Source organism: Syngnathus floridae, chromosome 1 (genome assembly GCF_059516105.1).
Source record: "Syngnathus floridae isolate MCC-2025c chromosome 1, RoL_Sflo_1.0, whole genome shotgun sequence".
Lineage (NCBI taxonomy): Eukaryota > Metazoa > Chordata > Actinopteri > Syngnathiformes > Syngnathidae > Syngnathus > Syngnathus floridae.
Window position 1 is genome coordinate 2950872 of NC_142413.1, and position 25305 is coordinate 2976176.

A 25305-nucleotide genomic window follows, 5' to 3' on the forward strand; every position below is an offset into this window, starting at 1 on the left:
CTGGATAAATCCGTTCAGCCAGTGGATAGAGTCTGTTTAGTATAACTCGGGCAAATGTCTTTCCCACGACAGAGAGTAGGGATATTCCGCGATAGTTGTTGCAAACACTTCTATCGCCTTGGTTCTTGTATTGTGTGATGATCTTGGCATCTCGCATGTCTTGAGGCACGTTTCCTTCATCCCAGCACTGTAAGAGTAGCTTGTGGAGATGCACGAGGAGGCTGGTTTGTTTGGCTGCTTTGATGACCTCTGGGGGGATGCCGTCATTTCCTGGGACTTTACCGCTGGATAGGGAATCGACAGCCTTATACAGCTCCTGAATAGTGGGCGGTTCATCAAGCTCTTCCATGACAGGTGGGTTGCGATGATCCCTCCCACCGTTGGAGACAACCCGTAGCGCCTGAGCTGACGCCAATTGGCTCAGGCTTAGAACTCGTAACTGCTGTCTCCCGAATTGTTTCTGTCACTAAGACAGCGACAATGAGTGACCTATCCAAGGCACAGGCATAGGCATATTGTATGGAGACCTTGGGTTGCCCGGTCGTCAAGATCCCCCTCTCGGCTTTGTTGGTGTGGTCCAGAGAGACAGACAACTAAAGAGTCAGAAAATAAATACAAACAATATAAGAATAAACTAACTCCTATTAAAAGAGCAGCTAGAAAAGAATACTCTCACAAAAATATTAAATGATCATAAAAATAACACCAAAGAAATATGGAATATAATGAATACTGTCATAAAAAATGGCTCTCAAAAAAATTCATTATCCGAAATATTTTATTATCAATAACACTGAGAAGTGGCTAACAACTTTAATAAATTCTTTGTAAGTGTGGGACCTGAGCTGGCAAAACACATTCCAGATCCAGTAACATCTGAGGAGCAGGAATTTCGATTTCTTTGTGTGTCTTGGCATGTGAAGAAATTGACAATAAAGCAGACTTTGACTTTGAAAATTGTATCTAATCTTTCAAAGAAAATCATTATATAGCCTCCTGAATATTATATAAATAATAAATACTCGAGTTGTTCGAATTGTTTTATTCTTATTAATTTATTTTTGGCAAATTAAAAAGTGAGAACAGAGTAATCAGTGATTTGTAAAAAAACTGGCCATAGTTGAATCTTTTCAACAAGCGCTCCACTATTCCACATGCAATATGGCGGCAAAAATGACCTACGTTCAGCAATCAAGCTGGGTTTATGGATATTTTCAATGATAAAAGCCCACACGGAAAGCCAAACTTTAATTTACGTTGTAGTTACGCAGCACCCCAAGGGGCGGCGCTGTTTCAACACGTGGTTTATTTATATATATATATATATATATATATATATATATATCTTTTCAAGACGCGCACGCACGCACACGCACACAAGACAGTCGAGTGTACCACGACTCAGCCATCCCCACGCCCAGTTTATTAACATACTGAATGACGTCATCGCCAGGCTGAACTCCGATTGGCTTAAGAGGGATGGAATGGAAACGCGTCCTGCGATTCTCAGTTTTTCCGCGTCGCAACTATGACCGAATACCCTGCTTGACGAAAATCGAAAAACAACTTGATGTTTACAATGAATTTACTTGCATTCTTTGTTTTGGCTGTGCAAATATACAGCGCGACGCCTGGTAAGTTGGACTTTTCGGTTTCTTATCCTAAAGATTGACGCTCTTGATTTGGAAGTGACGCAGCCATTATTGTTTATTGCTTTCGTTTTCGCCACTCGTCTGTTGCGTCGTTATTTTAAGTTCTTTCACCTGAACGCCCGTTTTGTCACAGTCATACGGTAAACATTGCTATTATTATAAATGTAATAAAGTTGGAAAACTTGAAAATGGCACAAATCAAAGTGTTGTGCCCCAGCATAAACATGCAATCGATGAAATATGGAAAAGCCGCGGCACAAGAATAAAATGTTGTACAGGGGAGTCTTTGCAATTAATAATTAACATTTCACAGTCATGGCAATAAAATTGTGTCTAATATTTCAGAAAAAAAAACATTGTATAGCCTCCTTATATTATTATTTCGATAAGAGTCATCATGTCTCCGTAAATTATATAAGGCAGTTCTTTTGTTCAGACAAGTGACATTTATTTAGAATCTAAATAATCTAAGTGAAGAATCTAAGTGGTTCCCAAACTTTTTCAGACTAGCGCCCCCTTGGCTCCCCAGTGAATTCCTAGCGCCCCCCCCCCCCCCCCTGTCAGCAAAGTCAAAGTCAAAGTCTCCTTTATTGTCAATTCCTCCGCATGTCAAGACACACAGGTAACATCTAAAAGTGTTTCACTTGTCTGAACAATAGGATTGCCTCATCTCATTCGTGGATTTTTTTTTTTTTTTACAAATTAAGAAGGTTGGCAAAAGTTACGTCATTCGATTTCGTTCCTCAGTGGATGTCAGTCACTGCTGAGGGGCATCGAATATCTCCCTTAGGGTGTCACACTGAAATTGAACATATTAACAACCGAAAGAAAAAAACATAGGCAGGTTGTCAAATTCGAGTTTGACAAGTTTGTGCGGAAGAACCCGTTTGGAGAAACATGACATTTCCAATTTCAAGTGCTGCAAAGTTCCATCTGCAGGCAGAATCATTGAAAATATGAAGATTGATTTGATCATGTGTGTCATTTTTGTGTTTGTCTTCCAGTCATTCACACGCTCAATTATTTCCAGACGGCCTCTCAAGTTGCAAAGCTACCAGAGTACTGGGAGGCCGGGTATGTTGACGGCGTTCAGATTGTGCACTTTGACAGCAACCACAGGAAAGCAAAAGCGAAACAAGACTGGGTGGACAAAATCACAGAAGATGATCCGCACTACTGGGAGACAGAGACGGCGGGCAGTATTAGAACTGAGCAGGTCTTCAAAGTCAACATTGAAATCCTTCATAAGCGCTTCAACCAAACTGGAGGTTTGTTTACGTCCAACCTTCTGCTCGTCAAATGACACTTTTTTGTCACTGCTGGCTTCTCTCTGATCATCGTCCTCGCTGAATCTTGTGCGCCATCCTTTCAGGTGTTCACATGTTTCAGGTGATGTACGGCTGTGAATGGAATGATGAGACTGGGGAGGTTGATGGTTGGCAGCACTACAGTTACGATGGAGAAGACTTCATATCATTTGAGCTGAAGACGATGAGCTGGATCGCAGCACATCCGCAAGCTTTCATCACCAAACTCAAGTGGGACCAATTGGAAGAGAGGAGTCAATACCGCAAGAATTTCTTCACTGAGGTGTGTCCTTCATATTTGAAGAAGCACGTGAGCAATGGGAGGGAGTTCCTGACCAGAACCGGTACATTGTCCTCTCACGCCTTCTCTGCGTCTTTCGAGCTCACACACAATGTCCATCTTTGACGCTCTTTCAAGTTGTTTCTTTTCCTCCATGCACATCCTCCACTCTTCTCTCCATCTTTGCGCGCAGAGCTTCCCAGGGTGTCTCTCCTGCAGAAGACGCCTTCCTCTCCAATCACCTGCCACGCCACGGGTTTCTACCCCAGGACGTCGGACCTCTTTTGGAGGAAGGACGGCGAGCAGATCCACGAGGACGTGGAGATGGGGGAGACCCTCCCCAACCACGACGGAACCTTCCAGACCACGGCCGACCTGAAAGTGGAGCTGACGCCCGCCGCGGAGGGCCGCTACGAATGCGTGTTCAAACTGGATGGCGTCCGGGAGGAGATGGTCACCAAGCTGTACGCCAAAAGCATCCTGAGCAACGTGCGCATCCAGGGTGAGGCACGCGTCGGACACAGCTCGGCGTCACGCCGACAGTCGTTCACGTGTCTCATTTTGTTTCCTTGTGAAGAAGAGGAAGACAGGAAGAAGGCGGTGGCCATCGCTGTCCCGCTAGTGGTCCTGGCTCTGGTGGCGGTGGCGGTGGGGGTGTTCCTGGCCAAGCGTCCCAAAAGCCAACAAGGTGAACGACGACACAAATGTTGGCTCCGTTTGTGGCGATTCCTAATCTCCTCTTGCTTCTCTTCCATTTCAGCCAATTACGCTCCAGCTTGTAAGTGAGACGTTTTGCTCTTCCTGTTTTGAAAAAAATGCCAATGCCTTGAACGTATTTTCTTTTATGCTCCCTCAGCTAGCACCTCATCTTCTGAGAAGGATTGAATGAACCCCACTAAGGTTGAAGGGATGTCTTCTTTTTTTGGGTGCCACGCTTGATTGAATCATCACATTCCAACTGTATGAAATACTTGGAAATGTTTCTTATTTCAAATTGAAGTGCGACAGTTTTTCAAGTGCAGTGAATTCTAATTGAATTTACTTCACTAGTTCTTCCAAATACCGCTAGAGAGAGCCAACATGCCACAAGTGATATCCGCATCACGCGTTGCTTTTTTTTTAAGTGCTTTTTTGTTAAGCGAGCTACTGATCAGTTTGATACAAGTTTGAGTATCATTATAAAATGTTTGAAATGAGGTTTCTGGTCACTGTATTGGATATATAATTTAGCAAGGATAAGCAAGAAATTTATGATAAAGAACACGTCTTTTTTCTGTTGTCTTCTAAAAAAACGTACAAAACACATTCTATTTACAGAAAAGTCCATGTGGAGTTTATTTTTGATATTTTTATTTTATTTTTGATGTGTATTTTGATCAATAGACAATTCAACTTTAGCAAGTAAACGCATATTTACATACTTGAGAAGGAACAAGTTGAAGAAAATCTTATCGTTCCTGCCCCCTTCCACGTAATAATAAAATAAAACAAGATAATAAGTACAAAACTTCATCAAGTACAAACCAAACACCTCACGAGAAAATATATACAAAACCAGACAAGAAATAACTCAAATCATAAATATAAAGCAAAATGTTGACACTTATGGCTGTCCATATAATCTTCATTTATGTCGTTATAGATTTTTTTCAATTGGAATATATTTATACAATACTTTATCTCATTGAAAAGAGAAGGCACGAATAGAAATCGATGGAACTGAACTTGAAAGGGTGCAGGAAAACTAATTTCTTGGGGTTATAATAGGTGACAGGCTGAGTTGCTGAGTCAAACTATGGAGCAGTGAAAGTGAGGAACTCACGCAAAATCCAAATATCCACCAGTTTAAAAAATTTTTCAAAAATATGTTGTTTAGCGGGTACAAGGGCTATAAATCCCAGATGGCTACATAAAAGTAAAAATAAAACAGAATATTGAATTGAAAGTGTGTAGATTTATACGTTGAATCATCAGTTTATCGGATAAACTGAGAAAGGGGTAGGAATCTAAAAAGGTATGCTTCTTCTTACTCCTTTTCGAGCATTCTTTGTGTTTGATTTTTTTTCAGTTTGTTGGTTTATTGTTTTTTTGTTGTACGGACTTACATATGACACTACTGTTTTTTGTTTTATTTTTTATCTTTTTACGTTTTAAATATGTTCGAAATAGATATAAATCAATCAATCAATCAATCAATCAATCATTTTGCTTTTTAAACCCACATACAGCTCCACAGTGACTTAAATATGGCACTTTAAAGTGTTATTGATTGTATTTGATTTGTATTCATTTCCCCCCTCCTTTTATGTTTGAAATATGTTCGGAATAAATTCGGAATAAAGACTCATCATCAACAGTTACGCATTCAAGTTAAATCATCGATTGTCATACGTTCAACTGCTCTGCATTTCAAGTCACAGCCAAAAAACAGGGCCACTCCCCCCCCCTCTTCTTGTTTCTTCTACGAGGGAAATAACAGAAAACGACAATATAAGAACAAATAATCAATTACTCTTAAGGAGTAGTATTGACTTCTTAAACAATAAAGATCTCAATAAGGGACCAAGCATTGCAATTTACAAAACAAAAAATTAATAAAATCTAACTTCTATATCGAACTAAAAAAATCTAACTTCAACGCAGGTGCTTGACTACAAATATAACGTCTTAAAAAAGGAAGGGCACCATTCTTTCTTTTACATTACAAACTATTTTTGTTGTTGTTTTGGTAATTACATCAATTTTATAATTTTTTAAATGGCGATGTTCGGAGCAAACGTGCAACACACGATTTATCTATCTATCTGTCCGTCCGTCCGTCCGTCCGTCCGTCCATCCATCCATCCATCCATCCATTCATTCATTCATTCATTCATCCATCCATTCATATATTCATTCATTCATTCATTGCAACACACTGCAGGCAGTCCTGAGTGACGTCATCGCCAGGCTGAACTCCGATTGGCTGACGTGGGACGTAATCGACGCGCGTCATGCGCTTCGCTGTTTTTCCGCGTTCGCCTCTTGGACAACGAGTTGCAACTTTGACCGAATACTCTGCTTGACTAAAATCGAAAACCAACTTGAGGTTTAGAATGAATTTACTTGCATTTGTTTTGGCTGTGCAAATATACAGCGTGACGCCTGGTAAGTACTTTTCGTTTTATTATCCTGAAGATTGACGTTCTTAATTTGGAAGTGACGCAGTCAGTATTGTTTATTGCTTTCGTTTCCTTCACTCGTCTTTTGCGTCGGCATTTTAAGTTCTTTCACCTGAACGCTCGTTTTGTCAGAGTTATATGGGAATGCATTGCTATTATTAGAAATGTAATAAAGTTGGTAAACTTGAAAATGGCGCAAATCAAAGTGATGTGCCCCAGCATAAATATGCAATGGATGAAATGTGGGAAAGCTTACGCACAAGAATGAAATGTTGTTCAGGGGAGTCTTTGCAATTAATAATTAACATTTCACAGTCACGGCAATAAGTTTTTTTTAACCCTAACCCTATACTACGGATTGTAATGTTTTTAGTTTAAAGGACTATTCAACGATTCATAAAGTAGCAAAGAGCATACGCAAACAACATTGGTGGATGATTTCTGTGATTCCTGATATTTGGTGGATTCACTCTTCCTCGGCCTACACACCTGCTGTGCTGGACCAGCCTGAACCAGAGACAAAGGCAGTCTGACTGAGAATATCCAAGGATCCCACTGCACTAAGTTCATCTCATCCCGAACCAGCGGATCAACATGTCCCGGGGCAACAAAAAAAAAACATCAGTAGTGATGGAGATTTTGTCACCGCGGAGGCATTGAAAGAGATGATGGCTGAGCAGAAGGAGTTCTATGTGGAAATGCTCAACAGACAAGAAGCAACCTTCATGAACTTCACCAAGATGATCATGGAATCTACAACTGCAAGAATCGACGGACTCATGAAAGACCTTCAGGAGTTCAAATCTAGTCTTCAGTTTTCGCAAGGCCAAATTGATGACCTGAGAGAGATTGAGAAGGAAGTTGGCTCTCTTGAAACACAACTGCAGGCTCTGCCTTCTCAGTCTACAAACGATCAAAACAATGACATCATTTCCAAAATTGACTACAGAGAAAATCAGAGTCGACGAAACAATGTCATTACTGATGGTCTACAACAGGACAATTCCTCTGAGTCCTGGGCAGACAGTGAGCAGAAGGTCAGAGAGTTCTTGTGCGCCAAACTGAAAATTGACTCTATTGAAATCGAAGGAGCCCACTCTACTGGATCTGTGAAACAGAACACTGGAAAACCAAGGCCAATGGTTGTGAAATTCTGAAGCTACAAAGACAAAGAACTCATCATGACCAAAGCGAGAGCCCGTCTTAAGAACACTTCAATTTACGTAAATGAGGACTTCTCTGATCTGTTCAGGAAAAAGAGAGCTGACCTCATTCCTGCAATGAAACAAGCCAGGGAGAATGGAAACGATGCTGTCATCAATTATGACCGGCTGGTAATATACCACGGAAGCCACTGCAGGACTGAATCCATGTATCCAAATATCAATGATTTATTTTTTTAACTTTTTTTTTTCTCCCTAACAGGTTAACATGACATCGAACATTTGATATAATACTGACCCGGACACAAACTGTTTTTCTAGGTTCTATTGGTATATCTGACTACTATTCTGGGAATGAATTTAAATCCTCTGTCACCCACCAAAGCATGAACAGTGATTTTTCCATCATTCACTTTCATGTTTGCAGCCGGAAGGCAACTTATGGCACTTTAGCTCTATGTTTGACTAGTCTTGATTTCTCTTTTAAAGTAATTGGATTAACTGAAACTTGGTGGAATGATGACACTGCTGAATTGTATAAATTGAGTAACTACAGCCATATTTATAGATACAGAAATGACCAAGTGGGGGGGAGGCGTCTCCTTATAGCTTAACTCTAACATGGTATTTAAAGAGCGATCTGACATTGAAAACTATTTTGTGTCTTCTGCTGAAGCTGTCTTTGTTGAAACGAACCAGTCCACTGTCGCATGTATCGACAGACCACCTAGCTTAGGGGTCGGCAACCTTTTTTACTCATAGAGCCATTTGGGACCGCCCCCCAATAAAAAGAAAGCACCTGGAGCCACAACCCATTTTGACATCATTATATATATGATGCATGTACTATATATTATGCTATGTATAAAAAACTATTGCATTTATGAAAATGAAATCAACAAACTGCTGCAGAGAACACAGAATTTTATTTCTGCATTTTACACTTGGTTGATGCTTAATTTCAAATAAAATACCCGGTGTCTATTTGAGTCCTCGTATTTAAGAAATAAAAATCCAAACTTACCCAACCCACTGAGCAAAAAATGCAAACAGCCTGCAGTCACCTGTCCTCTTATTTATGAGATAAAAATCCAAACTTAGCCAAATATTATCCACCAGCACAGAAGGAACAATGCAAACCAAAAAAATGCGCAGTCTGCTTCTGTCAGTTGTCCTCCTGAATTAAAAAAACGGACTACTTCACTTAATATATAGTTATGTATTTATGTCACTTTTATAGTAGTGTGCTGGAAAAACGCTGGCTGCCAGACGTGAGGGACGCCAGGAATTCGAATGTCGCACATCGGCGGATGTGACGCATATTTTGGGCGGTAAAATTTTTTAGAAGGTTTAATTTTAATGTTACAAGTTTACCATAAATCTTGAAATTCAGAATTATATTTTAAAATGAACAAACTAAAATAAAATTTAATTTTTTATAAAATACTGATTATTTTCCAAAGTCACAGGGAGCCACAACAGAAGGATGAAAGAGCCACATGTGGCTCCGGAGCCATGGGTTGCCGACCTATGACCTAGCTCGAGCCTGATTTCAAAAGTGACTTAGCTAAGGTTCTTGACACCATTTCTGAAGAAGGGGAAAAGAAAATGTTATTTAATGGATGATTTAAATATCAACATTATAGAGCACCTGAAGAATAATCGAATGAAGGAATTTATTGATACAATGTCTTTTTATCCTATGATATCAGTTCCAACCAGAGTGACGGAGACGTCTGCCGCTCTGATAGACAATCTTTTTACGAATGAGTTGGGTGTAAGCTGTAAATCAGGGGTTCTGTGCATGGAGGTTGCTGATCGCTGTCCAACTTAATGATATCCAAGAAACACATTGAGCTAACATCAAAAGCTTGTAAATATAAGAGAACAGTTAATGTCACAAACACAGCTACATTTAAGTCAGTGATCAGCAAGCATCCATGGACCAATACCCTTCAATCTGTAGACCCACAAGAATCTCACACAATGTATCTCTCAAGCTGTGTTTAGATTGGTGTCTTCCAAACCTCATCATAACCCCTTCAAAGCATGGAGAACGTCAGCCATCATCAAATCTGTAAATACTAAACATAGATTTTACAAAAAATATCTTCTTCGTCCAACACCATATCTGTCCATATCTGGTTATACTGACACACTATATATTTTATAACCCTATATTTATAATTAGCACTCTAGTACCGCCTGCAAATATTTGTTCTACTGCACCTTATTGTAAATACTTAGCCAGTCATATCCCTCATGTATTTTATCCCGCATAGTATAACTCACCTCATATTTACCTGATTGCACTGTACCTACTGCTCAGTATTCGTTTAATCTAATTAATCATGCTCAATTGAAAAACGATAGAAACAAATTAAATCATATTATTAGAGGAGCTAGACAACATTATTGCAACAAAGAGCTTGCTAAACATAAAAATGACATGTTGTGGAAAACAATGAACTGTATCCTCAATAAAAACAAAAAAAGCAAGAAACTATCTAAAGAATTCAAGACTAAAGGAGGGCTCATTTCTGACCCTCAAGAAACAATTTCAAGACATTTATCTCAGAAGTTGGTCCTACTCGGGCCTCAAAGATCTCACATAGTAACCATAATCCCCTCGAATTCATGAATTCTCCTATCCTAGACCATATGAATTTCTCAGCTGTTTCTGAAGATGAGGTTCGGAAGACGCTCGCGAGTCTGAAAGATTCTTCTCCAGGTTGTGACAATACTGACCGTGAATTATTGAAAACCATCCAGGAACATATTGTACAGCCTTTCACTCATATTTTCAACCTTTCATTAGACCAAGGAACAGTTCCTTCTGAACTCAAAATAGCCCAAATTGTCCCAATTCATAAAGACGATGACCCAGACATTTCCGATCATTATAGACCTATTTCTGTTTTGCCTGCTATATCAAAAATACTTGAAAAACTTGTTTACCGTAGATTAATGGAACATCTCAACAAATACAATATTTTATATACACACCAGTAATGGGTTCAGGAAAAACATACAACTTACATGGCCCTCTTACATTTAGTAAATGAAATATATAGTACGAGGAATAGAAAGGAAAACACAATAGGTATTTATCGAAGGCATTTGACACGGTCAATCACCATATTCAATTGCAAAAACGGTATCGTATTGGAGTAAAAAAAGAATGCGCTTCTCTGGTTCAAGAGTTATCGACAAGACAGACAACAGTTTGTATCCTACAATGGAACCAATTCTGCCTTACTTTATATGCAATCCGGAGTGCCTCAAGGATCGATTCTTGGGCCTTTGTTATTTTTGATACACATTAACGACCTGTCAAATGTCTCAGATAAACTGTCCGAAATTTTATTCGCAGACGACGCAAGCGTCCTGTACTCTCACAAAGACCCCAACACCGTTATAAGGGTCGTAAATGAAGAACTTGGTAAACTTGCGGTTGACTTAATATTAAAAAAAAAATAAAAAAAAAACGTCATACGTTTTGGTCTCAAATCTCATATATTTAACAAATCGCCAGCAACATATATTGACAACATCCCTACATGTGTTCTACACGATTCCTTGGCATTATGATTGATGGATCATTGTCCTGGAAATCTCATAGGCTAGAGAGGGTCAAAGATTTACAATTCGTTGCCACTATTTTTATGGGACTTTTCTTCTCACCAATTTAAGAAGGCTCTGAAATCACTTCTCTTCCAACCCTGGGCAAATTACGGCCCGCGGGCCACATCCGGCCCGTTGTGCGTCCCTGTCCGGCCCGCATGAGGCCAATCGTAATTTAAAAAATAAATAAAAATTAGTGTCGTACGTACAATACAACTATTTCGCTTTTATTTTGAAAGGCGTCGCACTTCCGTGTAGCGTCCGTGTATGTGAGCTGTGCGTGAAGGTGAACAGTGCAAAGTAATGCTGCCCGAGAAACGTGTGCTGACCCTCAGAAAAGAAAAGTTGACAAGGAGCGCCGTGTTTTCAACAAGACATGGACTGCCAAGTATTTCTTCACAGAAATGAAAGGTAAAGCCACAACTCAGGTTTTTCATGTGGCCCCTTGTAAAAAGTAATTGCCCACCCCTGATTTATGGTTTCCTTTGTGGTTGTATCTTGATTGCTACTCTTTGAGTTTATGTGTGTATCTATGTGTGTATATGTATGTATGTATGTACGTGTGTGTGTGTGTGTGTGTGTCTGAATGGCTAACCCAAGGGCGTACGATCCTGATCCAGAAGGATCCTTCAAAGGGTACAGTCCCATCCAACTACCGGCCAATCACCTGCCTCTCCACAACATGGAAGCTGATGTCGGGCATAATATCAGATAAGATCAGCGGGCACATGGATCAATACGTGAGCACTGCTCAGAAAGGGATTGGTAAAAATACCAGAGGAGCAAAACATCAGCTCCTGGTGGATAGAACAGTCACCCAAGACTGCAGAACCAGACGTACCAACCTGAGCACTGCCTGGATTGATTACAAGAAAGCATATGACTCAATGCCACATACTTGGATCACTGAATGCTTGAGGCTGTACAACATCAATGGGACTCTGAGAACCTTCATCGCCAACTCGATGAGACGGTGGAAAACCACACTTGAAGCCAATGGCAAGCCGCTTGCACACGTGACCATCAAATGTGGTATATACCAAGGAGACGCTCTGTCCCCAATGCTGTTCTGTATAGGACTGAACCCCCTCAGCCAAATAATCAACAAGACGGGCTATACCTTGGAATTCCATAGGCAAATGGCAACCTTGACGAGGAAACAAGGAAAGCAGCCACAGCCAAATACCTCCATCGAGTAAGGCAAGTCCTAAGAAGTCAGCTCAACGGCAAGAACAAGTCCCTAGCCGTTAACAGCTACGCCCTACCAGTAATCAGATACCCTGCAGGAATCATACGGTGGCCAAAGGAGGATATACAGACCACAGATATCAAGACACGGAAGCTCCTAACCATGCATGGAGGGTTCCACCCCAAGTCCAGCACCCTGAGAGTGTACACTAGCCGTAAAGAAGGAGGCCGAGGACTAGCGAGCGTGAGAGCCACTATCCAAGATGAAACATCCAAGATCCATAAGTACATCAGGGATAAGGCCCCAATGGATCACGTGCTCAGTGAATGTCTCAGACAATGGGCATCAAAAGAAGATGAGGTGCTGGAGGGACCATCATGGGAGGACAAGCCCCTACATGGGATGTACCACCGAAACATAGCTGAAGTGGCTGATATCCAGAAATCCTACCAATGGCTAGAAAGAGCTGGTCTGAAGGACAGCACAGAGGCACTGATCCTGGCTGCACAAGAACAGGCCTTGAGCACCAGAGCAATAGAGGCCCAAATCTACCACACCAGACAAGACCCCAGGTGTAGATTGTGCAAAGAAGGTCCTGAGACAATCCAGCACATAACTGCAGGGTGTAAGATGCTGGCAGGTAAAGCATACATGGAGCGCCATAACCAAGCAGCTGGAATCGTGTACAGGAACATCTGTGCAGAGTATGGACTGGAAGTCCCAAGATCCAAGTGGGAAACACCTCCAAAGGTGGTAGAGAATGACCAAGCCAAGATCCTCTGGGACTTCCAGATCCAGACAGACAGAATGGTAATGGCGAACCGTCCGGACATTGTGGTGGTGGACAAAGAGCAGAGGAAAGCCGTTGTGGTTGACATAGCCATTCCAAATGATGGCAACATTAGGAAAAAGGAACATGAGAAACTTGAGAAATCTCAAGGGCTCAGAGAAGCTGGAGGAGGCCTGGAGAGTGAAGACTTCAGTGGTACCTGTGGTCATTGGAGCACTAGGGGCAGTAACCCCCAAACTGGAGGAGTGGCTCAAACAGATCCCAGGAAAAACATCTGACATCTCAGTCCAGAAAAGTGCAGTACTAGGAACAGCAAAGATACTGCGTAGAACCCTCAACCTCCCAGGCCTCTGGTAGAGGACCCGAGCTTGAAGGGAAAAAGAGACCACCCACGGGGGGTGAGGACAAGTTTTTTTTTCATATATATATTTATATGCGAGAGTCGAACACATGGTCCATGCACACAAGAGTCGAGTGTACCACGACATTCCGCCAAACCCCACCCAGTTTATTAACATACTGTAGGACTGAGTGACATCATCGCCAGGCTGAACTCCGATTGGCTTAAGAGGGATGGAATGGAAACGCGTCCTGCGATTCGCTCTTTTTCCGCGTCGCAACTATGACCGAATACCCTGCTTGACGAAAATCGAAAAAGAACTTGATGTTTAGAATGAATTTACTTGCATTGTTTGTTTTGGCTGTGCAAATATACAGCGTGACGCCTGGTAAGTTGGACTTTTCGGTTTCTTATCCTAAAGATTGACGCTGTTGATTTAGAAGTGACGCAGTCATTATTGTTTATTGCTTTCGTTTTCGCCACTCGTCTGTTGCGTCGTTACTTTAAGTTCTTTCACCTGAACGCCCGTTTTGTCACAGTCATACGGCAATACATTGCTATTATTAGAAATGTAATAAAGTTGGAATACTTGAAAATGGCACAAATCAAAGTGATGTGCCCCAGCATAAATATGCAATCGATGAAATATGGAAAAGCCGAGGCACAAGAATGAAATGTTGTACAAGGGAGTCTTTGCAATTAATAATTAACATTTCACAGTCATGGCAATAAAATTGTGTCTAATATTTCAGAAAAAAAACATTGTATAGCCTCCTTACATTATTATTTCGATAAGAGTCATCATGTCTCCGTAAATTATATAAGGCAGTTCTTTTGTTCAGACAAGTGACATTTATGTAGATGTTACCTGCTGACAGTTGCGACTGTGAGGAAGACGGGAGACACAATCGAAACTGTCAGCAGGTAACATCTAAAAGTGTTTCACTTGTCTGAACAAAAGGATTGCCTCATATTATTAGTGGATTTTTTGTGTGCAAATTAAGGAGAATGGCAAAAGTTATGTCATTAGATTTCTTTCATCAGTGGATGTCAGTCACTGCTGAGGGGCATCGAATATCTCGCTTAGGGCGTCACACTAAAATCGAACTTATTAACAACTGAAAGAAAAAAAACATAGGCAGGTTGTCAAATTCAAGTTTGACAAGTTTGTGCGGAAGAACCCGTTTGGAGAAACATGACATTTCCAATTTCAAGTGCTGCAAAGTTCCATCTGCAGGCAGAATCATTGAAAATATGAAGATTGATTTGATTATGTGTGTCATTTTTGTGTTTGTCTTCCAGTCATTCACACGCTCAGTTATTTCCATACGGGTTGTCAAGTTGCAAAGCTACCAGAGTACTGGGAGGCCGCGTATGTTGACGGCGTTCAGATTCTGCACTTTGACAGCAACCACAGGAAAGCAAAAGCGAAACAAGACTGGGTGGACAAAATCACAAAAGATGATCCGCACTACTGGGAGAGAAATACGGCGGGCAGTATTCAAAATGAGCAGGTCTTCAAATTCTACATTGAAATCCTTAAAAAGCGCTTCAACCAAACTGGAGGTTTGTTTACGTCCAACCTTCTGCTCGTCAAATGTCACTTTTTTTGTCACTGCTGGCTTCTCTCTGATCATCGTCCTCGCTGAATCTTGTGCGCCATCCTTTCAGGTGTTCACATGTTTCAGTGGATGTATGGCTGTGAATGGAATGATGAGACTGGGGAGGTTGATGGTTGGTGGCACCTCAGTTACGATGGAGAAGACTTCATATCATTTCAGCTGAAGACGATGAGCTGGATCGCAGCACATCCGCAAGCTTTCATCACCAAACTCAAGTGGGACCAAGACGACGGGTACAATCAATACGCTAAGAATTACTTCACTGAGGTGCTTCCTTCTCAGTTGAAAAAGCACGTGAGCAACGGGAGGGACTTCCTGACCAGAACCGGTACATTTTCCTCTCACGCCGTCTCTGCGTCTTTCGAGCAATGTCCATCTTTGACGCTCTTTCAAGTTGTTTCTTTTCCTCCATGCACATCCTCCACTCTTCTCTCCATCTTTGCGCGCAGAGCTTCCCAGGGTGTCTCTCCTGCAGAAGACGCCTTCCTCTCCAATCACCTGCCACGCCACGGGTTTCTACCCCAGGACGTCGGACCTCTTTTGGAGGAAGGACGGCGAGCAGATCCACGAGGACGTGGAGATGGGGGAGGCCCTCCCCAACCACGACGGAACCTTCCAGACCACGGCCGACCTGAAAGTGGAGCTGACGCCCGCCGCGGAGGGCCGCTACGAATGCGTGTTCAAACTGGATGGCGTCCGGGAGGAGATGGTCACCAAGCTGTACGCCAAAAGCATCCTGAGCAACGCGCGCATCCAGGGTGAGCCACGCGTCGGTCACGGCTCGGCGTCACGCCCACAGTCGTACACGTGTCTCGTTTCCTTGTGAAGAAGAGGAAGACAGGAAGAAGGCGGTGGCCATCGCTGTCCCGCTGGTGGTCCTGGCTCTGGTGGCGATGGCGGTGGCGGTGGGGGTGTTCCTGGCCAAGCGTCCCAAAAGCCAACAAGGTGAACGACGACACAAATATTTGCTCCGTTTGTGGCGATTCCTAATCTCCTCTCGCTTCTCTTCCATTTCAACCAATTACGCTCCAGCTTGTAAGTGAGACGTTTTCCGCTTGCTGTTTTGAAAAAATGCCAATACCTTGAATGTATTTTCTTTTATGCTCCCTCAGCCAGCGCCTCATCTTCTGGGCCGGACTGAATGAACCCCACTAAGGTTGAAGGGATGTCTTCTTTTCTTGGGTGCCATGCTTGATTGAATCATCGCATTCCAACTGTATGAAATATTTACATTATATTTATATTTTTTTATATTCGCTGATGGGAGCGCAACCGGACCCCCTGCAGTTTGCCTACCGCCCTGGTGTTTGGGTGGACGATGTAGTGATTTATTTACCGCACAGAACACCGCTTCGCCCAGGGAGGATCATGTTCTTCGATTTCTCCAGCGCTTTTAACACCTTCCAGCCGTCACCGCTCAGGGTGAAGATGGGTGTGGACCAGCGCCTGCCTGGCTGCACGGACGACAGACTTCCTCACCGGCAGGCCGCAGTATGTGAGGTTACATCGCTGTGAGTCTGACGTGGTGCGCTGGAGCACAGGTGTCCCCCAGGGTACGGTGCTCTCTCCTTTCCTTTTCGCCCTGTACACTTTGGACTTTACCCACATCCAGAAGTTCTCCGACGACACGGCCATTGTTGGATATGTTTCGAAGGGGAACGATCTGGAATACAGGACGGTCATCAAGGACTTTGCTAGCTGGTGTGAGCACAACCAGCTTCAGCTGGACGCCAGCAAGACAAAGGAGATGATTGTGAGCTTCAGGAGGACAGCACCCCACTTCACTACAAATCCCTGGGTGTTGGCCTTAACAACAGACTGTACTGGACTGATCACACCCACGCCCTGTACAAGAAGGGCCAGAGTCGCCTCCACCTGCTGAGGAGACTGAGGTCCTTGCAGGGCTCTCCTCAGGACCTTCTATGACTCTGTGGTGGCCTCAGCCAAATATGCGCAAATGAAAAAATGCTTTAAAAAGGCGGGGCTTTTTGTCTTGAAACAGATTAAATTTTTTCCATTATTTGTAATAGGAAAAATAGATTCGGAATTCGACCGATTGGCTTCTCGAACCGCCTTCTGGAACGGATTGTGGTCAGAAACCAAGGTTTGACTGTATTTTTGCTATTCTTGTTAAAATCACACTTACATGTGAACTGGAATAGATGATAATAAATTATATTTATAACGCACTTTACATTCGGAGGAATCTCAAAGTGCTACATGGCAAGAAAAAACAAGAAAACAAAGCAAGGACAAGTGTAAAACAACTGGACGACGTTTTGGATGTACTGAAGGCTCTGGAGGCTCTTGCTAGGGATCCCGATGAGGAGAGCGTTACAATAGTCTAACCTTGAGGAGATAAAGGCGTGGACAAGTTTCTCAGCATCCGTCAGGGTAAGTGTGAGGCGGAGTTTGGAAATATTCCTGAGGTGGAAGAAGGAGGTTTTGCAGATGTGTTTTATGCGTGACTCTAGGTTGACTTGAGGGTCCACTTTCACACCCAGGTTGGTGACAGTGGCTGAGAGGGGGATAGTGTGACCGGCGAATGAGATGCTTGTTAATGGGCAGGTATGGATCTGACGGGGAGTGCCAATTAACATGGCTTGGGTTTTGTCAGTGTTGACCTGCAGGAAGCTGAGATTCATCCATGCCTTTATCTCCTCCAGACGCAGGGAGAGGATGGATGAGGGAGATGGAGGAGGCTGGATTGTGGAGGGCGGGGAGGTCGAGTTTGAGGTATAGCTGGGTGTCGTCCGCATAACAATGATATGAGATGCCGAACTTCCTGATTATTTTGCCGAGGGGTAGCATGTCGAGAGTGAAGAGGGTAGGACCGAGTACAGATCCCTGGGGGACACCGGAGGTGACAGTGTGAGTGTCGGAGTTTTTCCCTCCCAGGGAAACGTACTCGGTTCGGTTCGAGAGGTAGGACTGAAGCCAGGTTAGAGCAGTGCCAGAGAATCCAGTTGAGTGAAGTTGGTTAAGGAGGATATTGTGGTGGACAGTGTCAAATGCAGCCGACAGATCCGACAGAATGAGGAGTGACGGGGAGCCATGAGAAGGTCGTTGGTGACCCTAACAAGGGCTGTTTCGGTGCTGTGGCCAGAGTGAAAACCCGATTTGAAATTTCTCAGCAATTTTATTGCGGGGGAGATGAGTGTGAAGTTGGGCAGCTACCACTTTTTCCAGAACCTTGGAGAGGGACGGGAGGTTAGATATCGGTCTGTAGTTGGCAAGGTTGTCCGGGTCAAGTGAGGGTTTTTGGAGCAGGCGGGCAATGATGGCTGTCTTCAATGCAGGGGGTACAGAGCCAGACTGGAGTGAGAGGTTGATGACATTGGTTATGAGGGGACTAATGGCTGAGGTTTGTTCTTTAATGAGAGCTGTGGGAAAAGGGTCCACGGCACATGTGGAGGGTTTCATCTTTTTGATGATGTCCTCTACCTCCGACTGCGAGATAGGGGAGAAGCAGCGGAGAGGCTGGACTGTCCCGGGTGGAAGGAAGGGGGGTGGAGGGGCCAGAAGAGGAGAGGAGCTGGGTGCTGATGTTGTCAACCTTAGCGGTAAAGAAGGTCATAAAGTTATCACCCAGTTGACTTCATCAGACGCAGCTCACTGGTGTACCAGGGGGCTGAGCGTGAAAAAGTTTTGTTTTTTGGGGGCGCGTGGATACCTAGAAGTTTGGCCAAAGAGTTATTGTAATGGTCCACTGCCTTGCTGACTGATAGAAAGCTTGCAGAGGAGGAGGAGAGAAGCTGGAGGTCCTGTGCTATAGTGTCTCGGTTGATGTTTTTGAAATTTCTGAATGAGATTTGCTGCTTGGGTTTGGAGTGGGGGCGTGGGAAAGGCAGTTCCATTTGAATACGTTTGTGGTCAGACACACCGACCTCGTGAACTTGTAGGTTGCTTGTAGGGTCCAGGCGACCGTGGGCCGACCGCGCCGGCCTCACCAACACCGTCCTCTCCTTCCTCGCCAGCTCCGCCCGACAGGGCTTCTCCGCTCAACTTATGGCCCTTTGCGGTCCCGGCAACTGCGGCCCGACCGCTCCAGCCTGCACACTAAAACCAAATGCTAAAAATAAATTTAATGATGGCTAACAAATAAATAAATAAATAAATAAATAAATAAATAAATAAATAAATAAATACAAACACTAAAACGAAACTAATTCTGGTGGAGAAGCGGCGAACAAACAGCGCCAGCGTCCTCTCCCCAGATTACTTCCTCCAAATGTTCAAATAATAAGACATAGTGAAAGCCAAATTGAGCAAATTGGCTATTTCAAAAGTGTGTGTCAAACTGGTAGCCCTTTGCCTTCATCAGTACCCAGGAAGTAGCTCTCGGTTTAAGAAAGGTTGGTGACCCTTGCTCTACACCATGCGTGGCACCTGATACAATTTTGTTTCGTCTCTGCTAGCGGCGCTTGTCTTTGTCCTTGTTTCTTATTTCACCTTTTTTGAAATTTTGGCACTCGTTTGCGCTGCTGTAACAAGTAAATTTCCCCGCTGTGGGATGAATAAAGTTCTATCATCATCATCATTTAGAAATGTTTCTTATTTCAAATTGAAATGCAGCTTTGTTTAAAACGGGCTGTATGCATAGTTTTGAGTCAATTCTAATTGTATTTACTTCACTAGTTCTTCCACACACCGCTGGAGAGAGCCAACATACCACAAGTAATAGCCGCATCACAGTTTGCTTTGTTTAATTGCTTTTTGCTAAGCGAGCTACTGATCAATTTGATATATATTGTACCTCGAGAATGTCGACTGCGGGGCATTTACAGTACAAAGACAAAATCGTGCGGCGTAAACTCGGCGCTATTTTCTGGGTCTTCTCGCTGCTTTTCAGACTCGCACTACTCAACTCGCTACGTTCATTTTAGTATCTTTAAAGTGGTAATTATGATTGTTCTCACTTTGGGCTGGAACAAGACTGATTCAATGTATTTATTCTTATCACTTGATTCTGAGGGCTTTTGATGGATCAGTTTGAGCTGAAAGTATTCAATCAATAACGACCATTTGGATCACAAAGCATCTAGTTATCAAGTTATTTTTGATGATGGATGTCATGAGACGTGAGGACAGTTCACAGCAAGTACTGCAAATCATATTTTAGTCAATAGAGGGCGCCACAAGACCGATACAAGATCTTGTAGCGCCACATCAGCTGGGGCAAAACTGACACACGTCATCCAAAACGAAATTTGAAAGACAGCAAATTGTTTACAAAAGCTTTGCCACAGTGATCATTTAAGTTAAGAGTGCTAGTGCCGTTAAGTGAACTTCATGTACCATATCAGCTAGCTTTATAGTAGACGGGAATACATGGCTATAACTGTTGGAAATTTAAGTTCATCAATTTGGAAAATTAAAAAAATGACACAAATCAAAGTGGTGCACACAATCATAAATATGCAAACGATGAAATATGGAAAAGCCATCGTACATTAGTGAAATGTTATACAGGAGAGTATGTAATTAATAATTAACATTTCACGATAATGGAAATAAAATTGTATCTAATCTTTCCAAGAAAATCATTATATAGCCTCCTGAATATTATATAAATAATAAATACTCGAGTTGTTCGAATTGTTTTATTTTTATTCATTTATTTTTGGCAAATTAAAAAGTGAGAACAGAGGAGGCAATCAGTGATTTTTAACAAAACTGGCCATAGGTGAATCTTTCACCCAGCGCTCCACTATTCCACATGCAGTTAGGCGGCAAGTTGACCTACGTTCAGCAATCAAGCTGGATTTATGGATATTTTCAAAGATAAAAGCCCTCGACGGTCACGTGATTTCACGGAAAGCCAAACTTTAATTTACGTTGTGGTTACGCAGCCCACCGGGGGTGGCGCTGTTTCAACTAGTGGTTAATTTTAATATATATATATATATATATATATATATATATATATATATATATATATATATATATATATATATATATATATATATAAATGGATTTTCAAGACACGCGCGCACGCACACGCACACGCACACACACGCACAGTCATATGCGGGAGTCGAACTCATGGTCCATGCACACAAGACAGTCGAGTGTACCCCGACACTCAGCCATCCCCACGCCCAGTTTATTATCATACTGAGTGACGTTATTGCCAGGCTGAACTCCGATTGGCTTAAGAGGGACATAATGGAAACGCGTCCTGCGCTTCGCTGTTGCCCCGCCTTCGCCTCTCGGACGACGCGTCGCAACTTGGACCGAATACCCTGCTTGACGAAAATCGAAAAACAACTTGATGTTTACAATGAATTTACTTGCATTCTTTGTTTCGGCTGTGCAAATATACAGAGTGACGCCTGGTAAGTTGTACTTTTCGGTTTCTGATCCTAAAGATTGACGCTCTTGATTTGGAAGTGACGCAGTCATTATTGTTTCTTGCTTTCGTTTTCGCCACTCGTCTGTTGCGTCGTTATTTTAAGTTCTTTCACCTGAACGCCCATTTTGTCACAGTCATACGGGAATACATTGCTATTATTATAAATGTAATCAAGTTGGAAAACTTGAAAATGGCACAAATCAAAGTGTTGTGCCCCAGCATAAATATGCAATCGATGAAATATGGAAAAGCCTACGCACAAGAATGAAATGTTGTACAAGGGAGTCTTTGCAATTAATAATTAACATTTCACAGTCATGGCAATAAAATTGTGTCTAATATTTCAGAAAAAAAAACATTGTATAGCCTCCTTACATTATTATTTCGATAAGAGTCATCATGTCTCCGTAAATTATATAAGGCAGTTCTTTTGTTCAGACAAGTGACATTTATTTAGAATCTAAATAATCTAAGTGAAGAATCTAAGTGGTTCCCAAACTTTTTCAGACTAGCGCCCCCTTGGCTCCCCAGTGAATTCCTAGCGCCCCCCCTGTCAGCAAAGTCAAAGTCTCCTTTATTGTCAATTCCTCCGCATGTCAAGACACACAGGTAACATCTAAAAGTGATTCACTTGTCTGAACAATAGGATTGCCTCATCTCATTCGTGGATTTTTTTTTTTTTTACAAATTAAGTAGGTTGGCAAAAGTTACGTCATTCGATTTCGTTCCTCAGTGGATGTCAGTCACTGCTGAGGGGCATCGAATATCTCCCTTAGGGTGTCACACTGAAATTGAACATATTAACAACCGAAAGAAAAAAACATAGGCAGGTTGTCAAATTCGAGTTTGACAAGTTTGTGCGGAAGAACCCGTTTGGAGAAACATGACATTTCCAATTTCAAGTGCTGCAAAGTTCCATCTGCAGGCAGAATCATTGAAAATATGAAGATTGATTTGATCATGTGTGTCATTTTTGTGTTTGTCTTCCAGTCATTCACACGCTCAATTATTTCGAGACGGGCTCTCAAGTTGCAAAGCTACCAGAGTACTGGGAGGCCGCGTATGTTGACGGCGTTCAGATACTGCACTTTGACAGCAACCACAGGAAAGCAAAAGCGAAACAAGACTGGGTGGACAAAATCACAGAAGAATATCCGCACTTCTGGGAGAGAAATACGGCGGGCAGTATTCAAAATGAGCAGGTCTTCAAAGTCAGCATTGAAATCCTTAATAAGCGCTTCAACCAAACTGGAGGTTTGTTTACGTCCAACCTTCTGCTCGTCAAATGACACTTTTTTTGTCACTGCTGGCTTCTCTCTGATCATCGTCCTCGCTGAATCTTGTGCGCCATCCTTTCAGGTGTTCACATGCTTCAGCGGATGGAAGGCTGTGAATGGAATGATGAGACTGGGGAGGTTGATGGTTGGGAGCACTACAGTTACGATGGAGAAGACTTCATATCATTTGAGCTGAAGACGATGAGCTGGATCGCAGCACATCCGCAAGCTTTCATCACCAAACTCAAGTGGGACCAAGAGGACGGGTTCAATCAATACAATAAGAATTACTTCACTGAGGTGTGTCCTTCTGAGTTGAAGAAGCACGTGAGCAACGGGAGGGACTTCCTGACCAGAACCGGTACATTGTCCTCTCACGCCGTCTCTGTGTCTTTCAAGCTCACACACAATGTCCATCTTTGACGCTCTTTCAAGTTGTTTCTTTTCCTCCATGCACATCCTCCACTCTTCTCTCCATCTTTGCGCGCAGAGCTTCCCAGGGTGTCTCTCCTGCAGAAGACGCCTTCCTCTCCAATCACCTGCCACGCCACGGGCTTCTACCCCAGGACGTCGGACCTCTTTTGGAGGAAGGACGGCGAGCAGATCCACGAGGACGTGGAGATGGGGGAGACCCTCCCCAACCACGACGGAACCTTCCAGACCACGGCCGACCTGAAAGTGGAGCTGACGCCCGCCGCGGAGGGCCGCTACGAATGCGTGTTCAAGCTGGATGGCGTCCGGGAGGAGATGGTCACCAAGCTGTACGCCAAAAGCATCCTGAGCAACGCGCGCATCCAGGGTGAGCCACGCGTCGGACACGGCTCGGCGTCACGCCCACAGTCGTTCACGTGTCTCGTTTCCTTGTGAAGAAGAGGAAGACAGGAAGAAGGCGGTGGCCATCGCTGTCCCGCTGGGGGTCCTGGCTCTGGTGGCGATGGCGGTGGCAGTGGGGGTGTTCCTGGCCAAGCGTCCCAAAAGCCAACAAGGTGAACGACGACGCAAATGTTTGCTCCGTTTGTGGCGATTCCTAATCTCCTCTCGCTTCTCTTCCATTTCAGCCAATTACGCTCCAGCTTGTAAGTGAGACGTTTTGCTCTTCCTGTTTTGAAAAAATGCCAATGCCTTGAACGTATTTTCTTTTATGCTTTCCAGCACCTCATCTTCTGAGAAGGATTGAATGAACCCCACTCAGGTTGAAGGGATGTCTTCTTTTCTTGGGTGCCATGCTTGATTGAATCATCACATTCCAACTGTATGAAATATTTACATTATATTTATATTTTTTTATATTCGCTGGTGGGAGCGCAACCGGACCCCCTGCAGTTTGCCTACCGCCCTGGTGTTTGGGTGGACGATGTAGTGATTTATTTACCGCACAGAACACCGCTTCGCCCAGGGAGGATCATGTTCTTTGATTTCTCCAGCGCTTTTAACACCTTCCAGCCGTCACCGCTCAGGGTGAAGATGGGTGTGGACCAGCGCCTGCCTGGCTGCACGGACGACAGACTTCCTCACCGGCAGGCCGCAGTATGTGAGGTTACATCGCTGTGAGTCTGACGTGGTGCGCTGGAGCACAGGTGTCCCCCAGGGTACGGTGCTCTCTCCTTTCCTTTTCGCCCTGTACACTTTGGACTTTACCCACATCCAGAAGTTCTCCGACGACACGGCCATTGTTGGATATGTTTCGAAGGGGAACGATCTGGAATACAGGACGGTCATCAAGGACTTTGCTAGCTGGTGTGAGCACAACCAGCTTCAGCTGGACGCCAGCAAGACAAAGGAGATGATTGTGAGCTTCAGGAGGACAGCACCCCACTTCACTACAAATCCCTGGGTGTTGGCCTTAACAACAGACTGGACTGGACTGGACTGATCACACCCACGCCCTGTACAAGAAGGGCCAGAGTCGCCTCCACCTGCTGAGGAGACTGAGGTCCTTGCAGGGCTCTCCTCAGGACCTTCTATGACTCTGTGGTGGCCTCAGCCAAATATGCGCAAATGAAAAAATGCTTTAAAAAGGCGGGGCTTTTTGTCTTGAAACAGATTACATTTTTTCCATTATTTGTAATAGGAAAAATAGATTCGGAATTTGACCGATTGGCTTCTCGAACCGCCTTCTGGAACGGATTGTGGTCAGAAACCAAGGTTTGACTGTATTTTTGCTATTCTTGTTAAAATCACACTTACATGTGAACTGGAATAGATGATAATAAATTATATTTATAACGCACTTTACATTCGGAGGAATCTCAAAGTGCTACATGGCAAGAAAAAACAAGAAAACAAAGCAAGGACAAGTGTAAAACAACTGGACGACGTTTTGGATGTACTGAAGGCTCTGGAGGCTCTTGCTAGGGATCCCGATGAGGAGAGCATTACAATAAGGAGATAAAGGCGTGGACAAGTTTCTCAGCATCCGTCAGGGTAAGTGTGAGGCGGAGTTTGGAAATATTCCTGAGGTGGAAGAAGGAGGTTTTGCAGATGTGTTTTATGCGTGACTCTAGGTTGAGTTGAGGGTCCACTTTCACACCCAGGTTGGTGACAG

The 25305-nt window shown here is 43.3% G+C and overlaps 4 protein-coding genes and 1 long non-coding RNA gene across 8 annotated transcripts in view; 4 read left to right on the top strand and 1 right to left on the bottom strand.

Annotated features, from left to right (window-relative positions):
• The window catches only part of LOC148403348 (uncharacterized), a 42697-nt gene that overhangs the window by 5045 nt on the left and 12347 nt on the right, over window positions 1–25305 (bottom strand). The gene's annotated exons all lie outside the window — the stretch shown is intronic.
• LOC148403349 (uncharacterized) overlaps window positions 1–25305 on the top strand; it is a 43813-nt gene that overhangs the window by 4481 nt on the left and 14027 nt on the right. The gene's annotated exons all lie outside the window — the stretch shown is intronic.
• On the top strand, window positions 1466–17317 carry LOC148403350 (class I histocompatibility antigen, F10 alpha chain-like). Of its 2 annotated transcripts, XM_088370838.1 has the most exons (8): window positions 1466–1634; window positions 2657–2920; window positions 3025–3303; window positions 3433–3741; window positions 3817–3927; window positions 4000–4017; window positions 4096–4139; window positions 16285–17317. In XM_088370838.1, the coding sequence occupies exons 1-7, from the start codon at window positions 1571–1573 to the stop codon at window positions 4122–4124; spliced, it is 1074 nt and encodes a 357-aa protein (XP_088226964.1). In that variant the 5' UTR covers window positions 1466–1570; the 3' UTR covers window positions 4125–4139; window positions 16285–17317. The 2 variants fall into 2 exon arrangements, with proteins under 2 accessions (XP_088226964.1, XP_088226956.1); XM_088370830.1 differs by having other exon boundaries at window positions 3817–4017.
• On the top strand, window positions 6320–24995 carry LOC148403351 (major histocompatibility complex class I-related protein 1-like). 2 transcript variants are annotated; one of them, XM_088370958.1, is made up of 7 exons: window positions 6320–6386; window positions 22474–22737; window positions 22843–23121; window positions 23251–23559; window positions 23630–23746; window positions 23819–23836; window positions 23913–24995. In XM_088370958.1, exons 1-7 carry the CDS (start codon window positions 6335–6337, stop codon window positions 23939–23941), a joined length of 1068 nt encoding a protein of 355 aa, XP_088227084.1. In that variant the 5' UTR covers window positions 6320–6334; the 3' UTR covers window positions 23942–24995. The 2 variants fall into 2 exon arrangements, with proteins under 2 accessions (XP_088227084.1, XP_088227082.1); XM_088370956.1 differs by lacking the exon at window positions 6320–6386 and adding an exon at window positions 21310–21466.
• LOC148403352 (class I histocompatibility antigen, F10 alpha chain-like) lies at window positions 13741–17317 on the top strand. Of its 2 annotated transcripts, none has more exons than XM_088370686.1 (6): window positions 13741–13894; window positions 14809–15072; window positions 15178–15456; window positions 15578–15886; window positions 15957–16163; window positions 16241–17317. In XM_088370686.1, the coding sequence occupies exons 1-6, from the start codon at window positions 13831–13833 to the stop codon at window positions 16267–16269; spliced, it is 1152 nt and encodes a 383-aa protein (XP_088226812.1). In that variant the 5' UTR covers window positions 13741–13830; the 3' UTR covers window positions 16270–17317. The 2 variants fall into 2 exon arrangements, with proteins under 2 accessions (XP_088226812.1, XP_088226823.1); XM_088370697.1 differs by having other exon boundaries at window positions 15957–16073.

Coding starts and splice junctions, on each gene's coding strand:
- LOC148403350 (XM_088370830.1), top strand. CDS start 1,571: ATGTTTACAATGAATTTACTTGCATTCTTTGTTTTGGCTGTGCAAATA. Junction 3,304..3,432: donor GGAGTTCCTGACCAGAACCG/GTACATTGTCCT, acceptor CTTTGCGCGCAG/AGCTTCCCAGGGTGTCTCTC. Junction 4,018..4,095: donor AGCCAATTACGCTCCAGCTT/GTAAGTGAGACG, acceptor ATGCTCCCTCAG/CTAGCACCTCATCTTCTGAG.
- LOC148403352 (XM_088370686.1), top strand. CDS start 13,831: ATGTTTAGAATGAATTTACTTGCATTGTTTGTTTTGGCTGTGCAAATA. Junction 15,073..15,177: donor GCGCTTCAACCAAACTGGAG/GTTTGTTTACGT, acceptor CCATCCTTTCAG/GTGTTCACATGTTTCAGTGG. Junction 15,457..15,577: donor GGACTTCCTGACCAGAACCG/GTACATTTTCCT, acceptor CTTTGCGCGCAG/AGCTTCCCAGGGTGTCTCTC.
- LOC148403351 (XM_088370956.1), top strand. CDS start 21,403: ATGTTTACAATGAATTTACTTGCATTCTTTGTTTCGGCTGTGCAAATA. Junction 21,467..22,473: donor AATATACAGAGTGACGCCTG/GTAAGTTGTACT, acceptor TTTGTCTTCCAG/TCATTCACACGCTCAATTAT. Junction 22,738..22,842: donor GCGCTTCAACCAAACTGGAG/GTTTGTTTACGT, acceptor CCATCCTTTCAG/GTGTTCACATGCTTCAGCGG.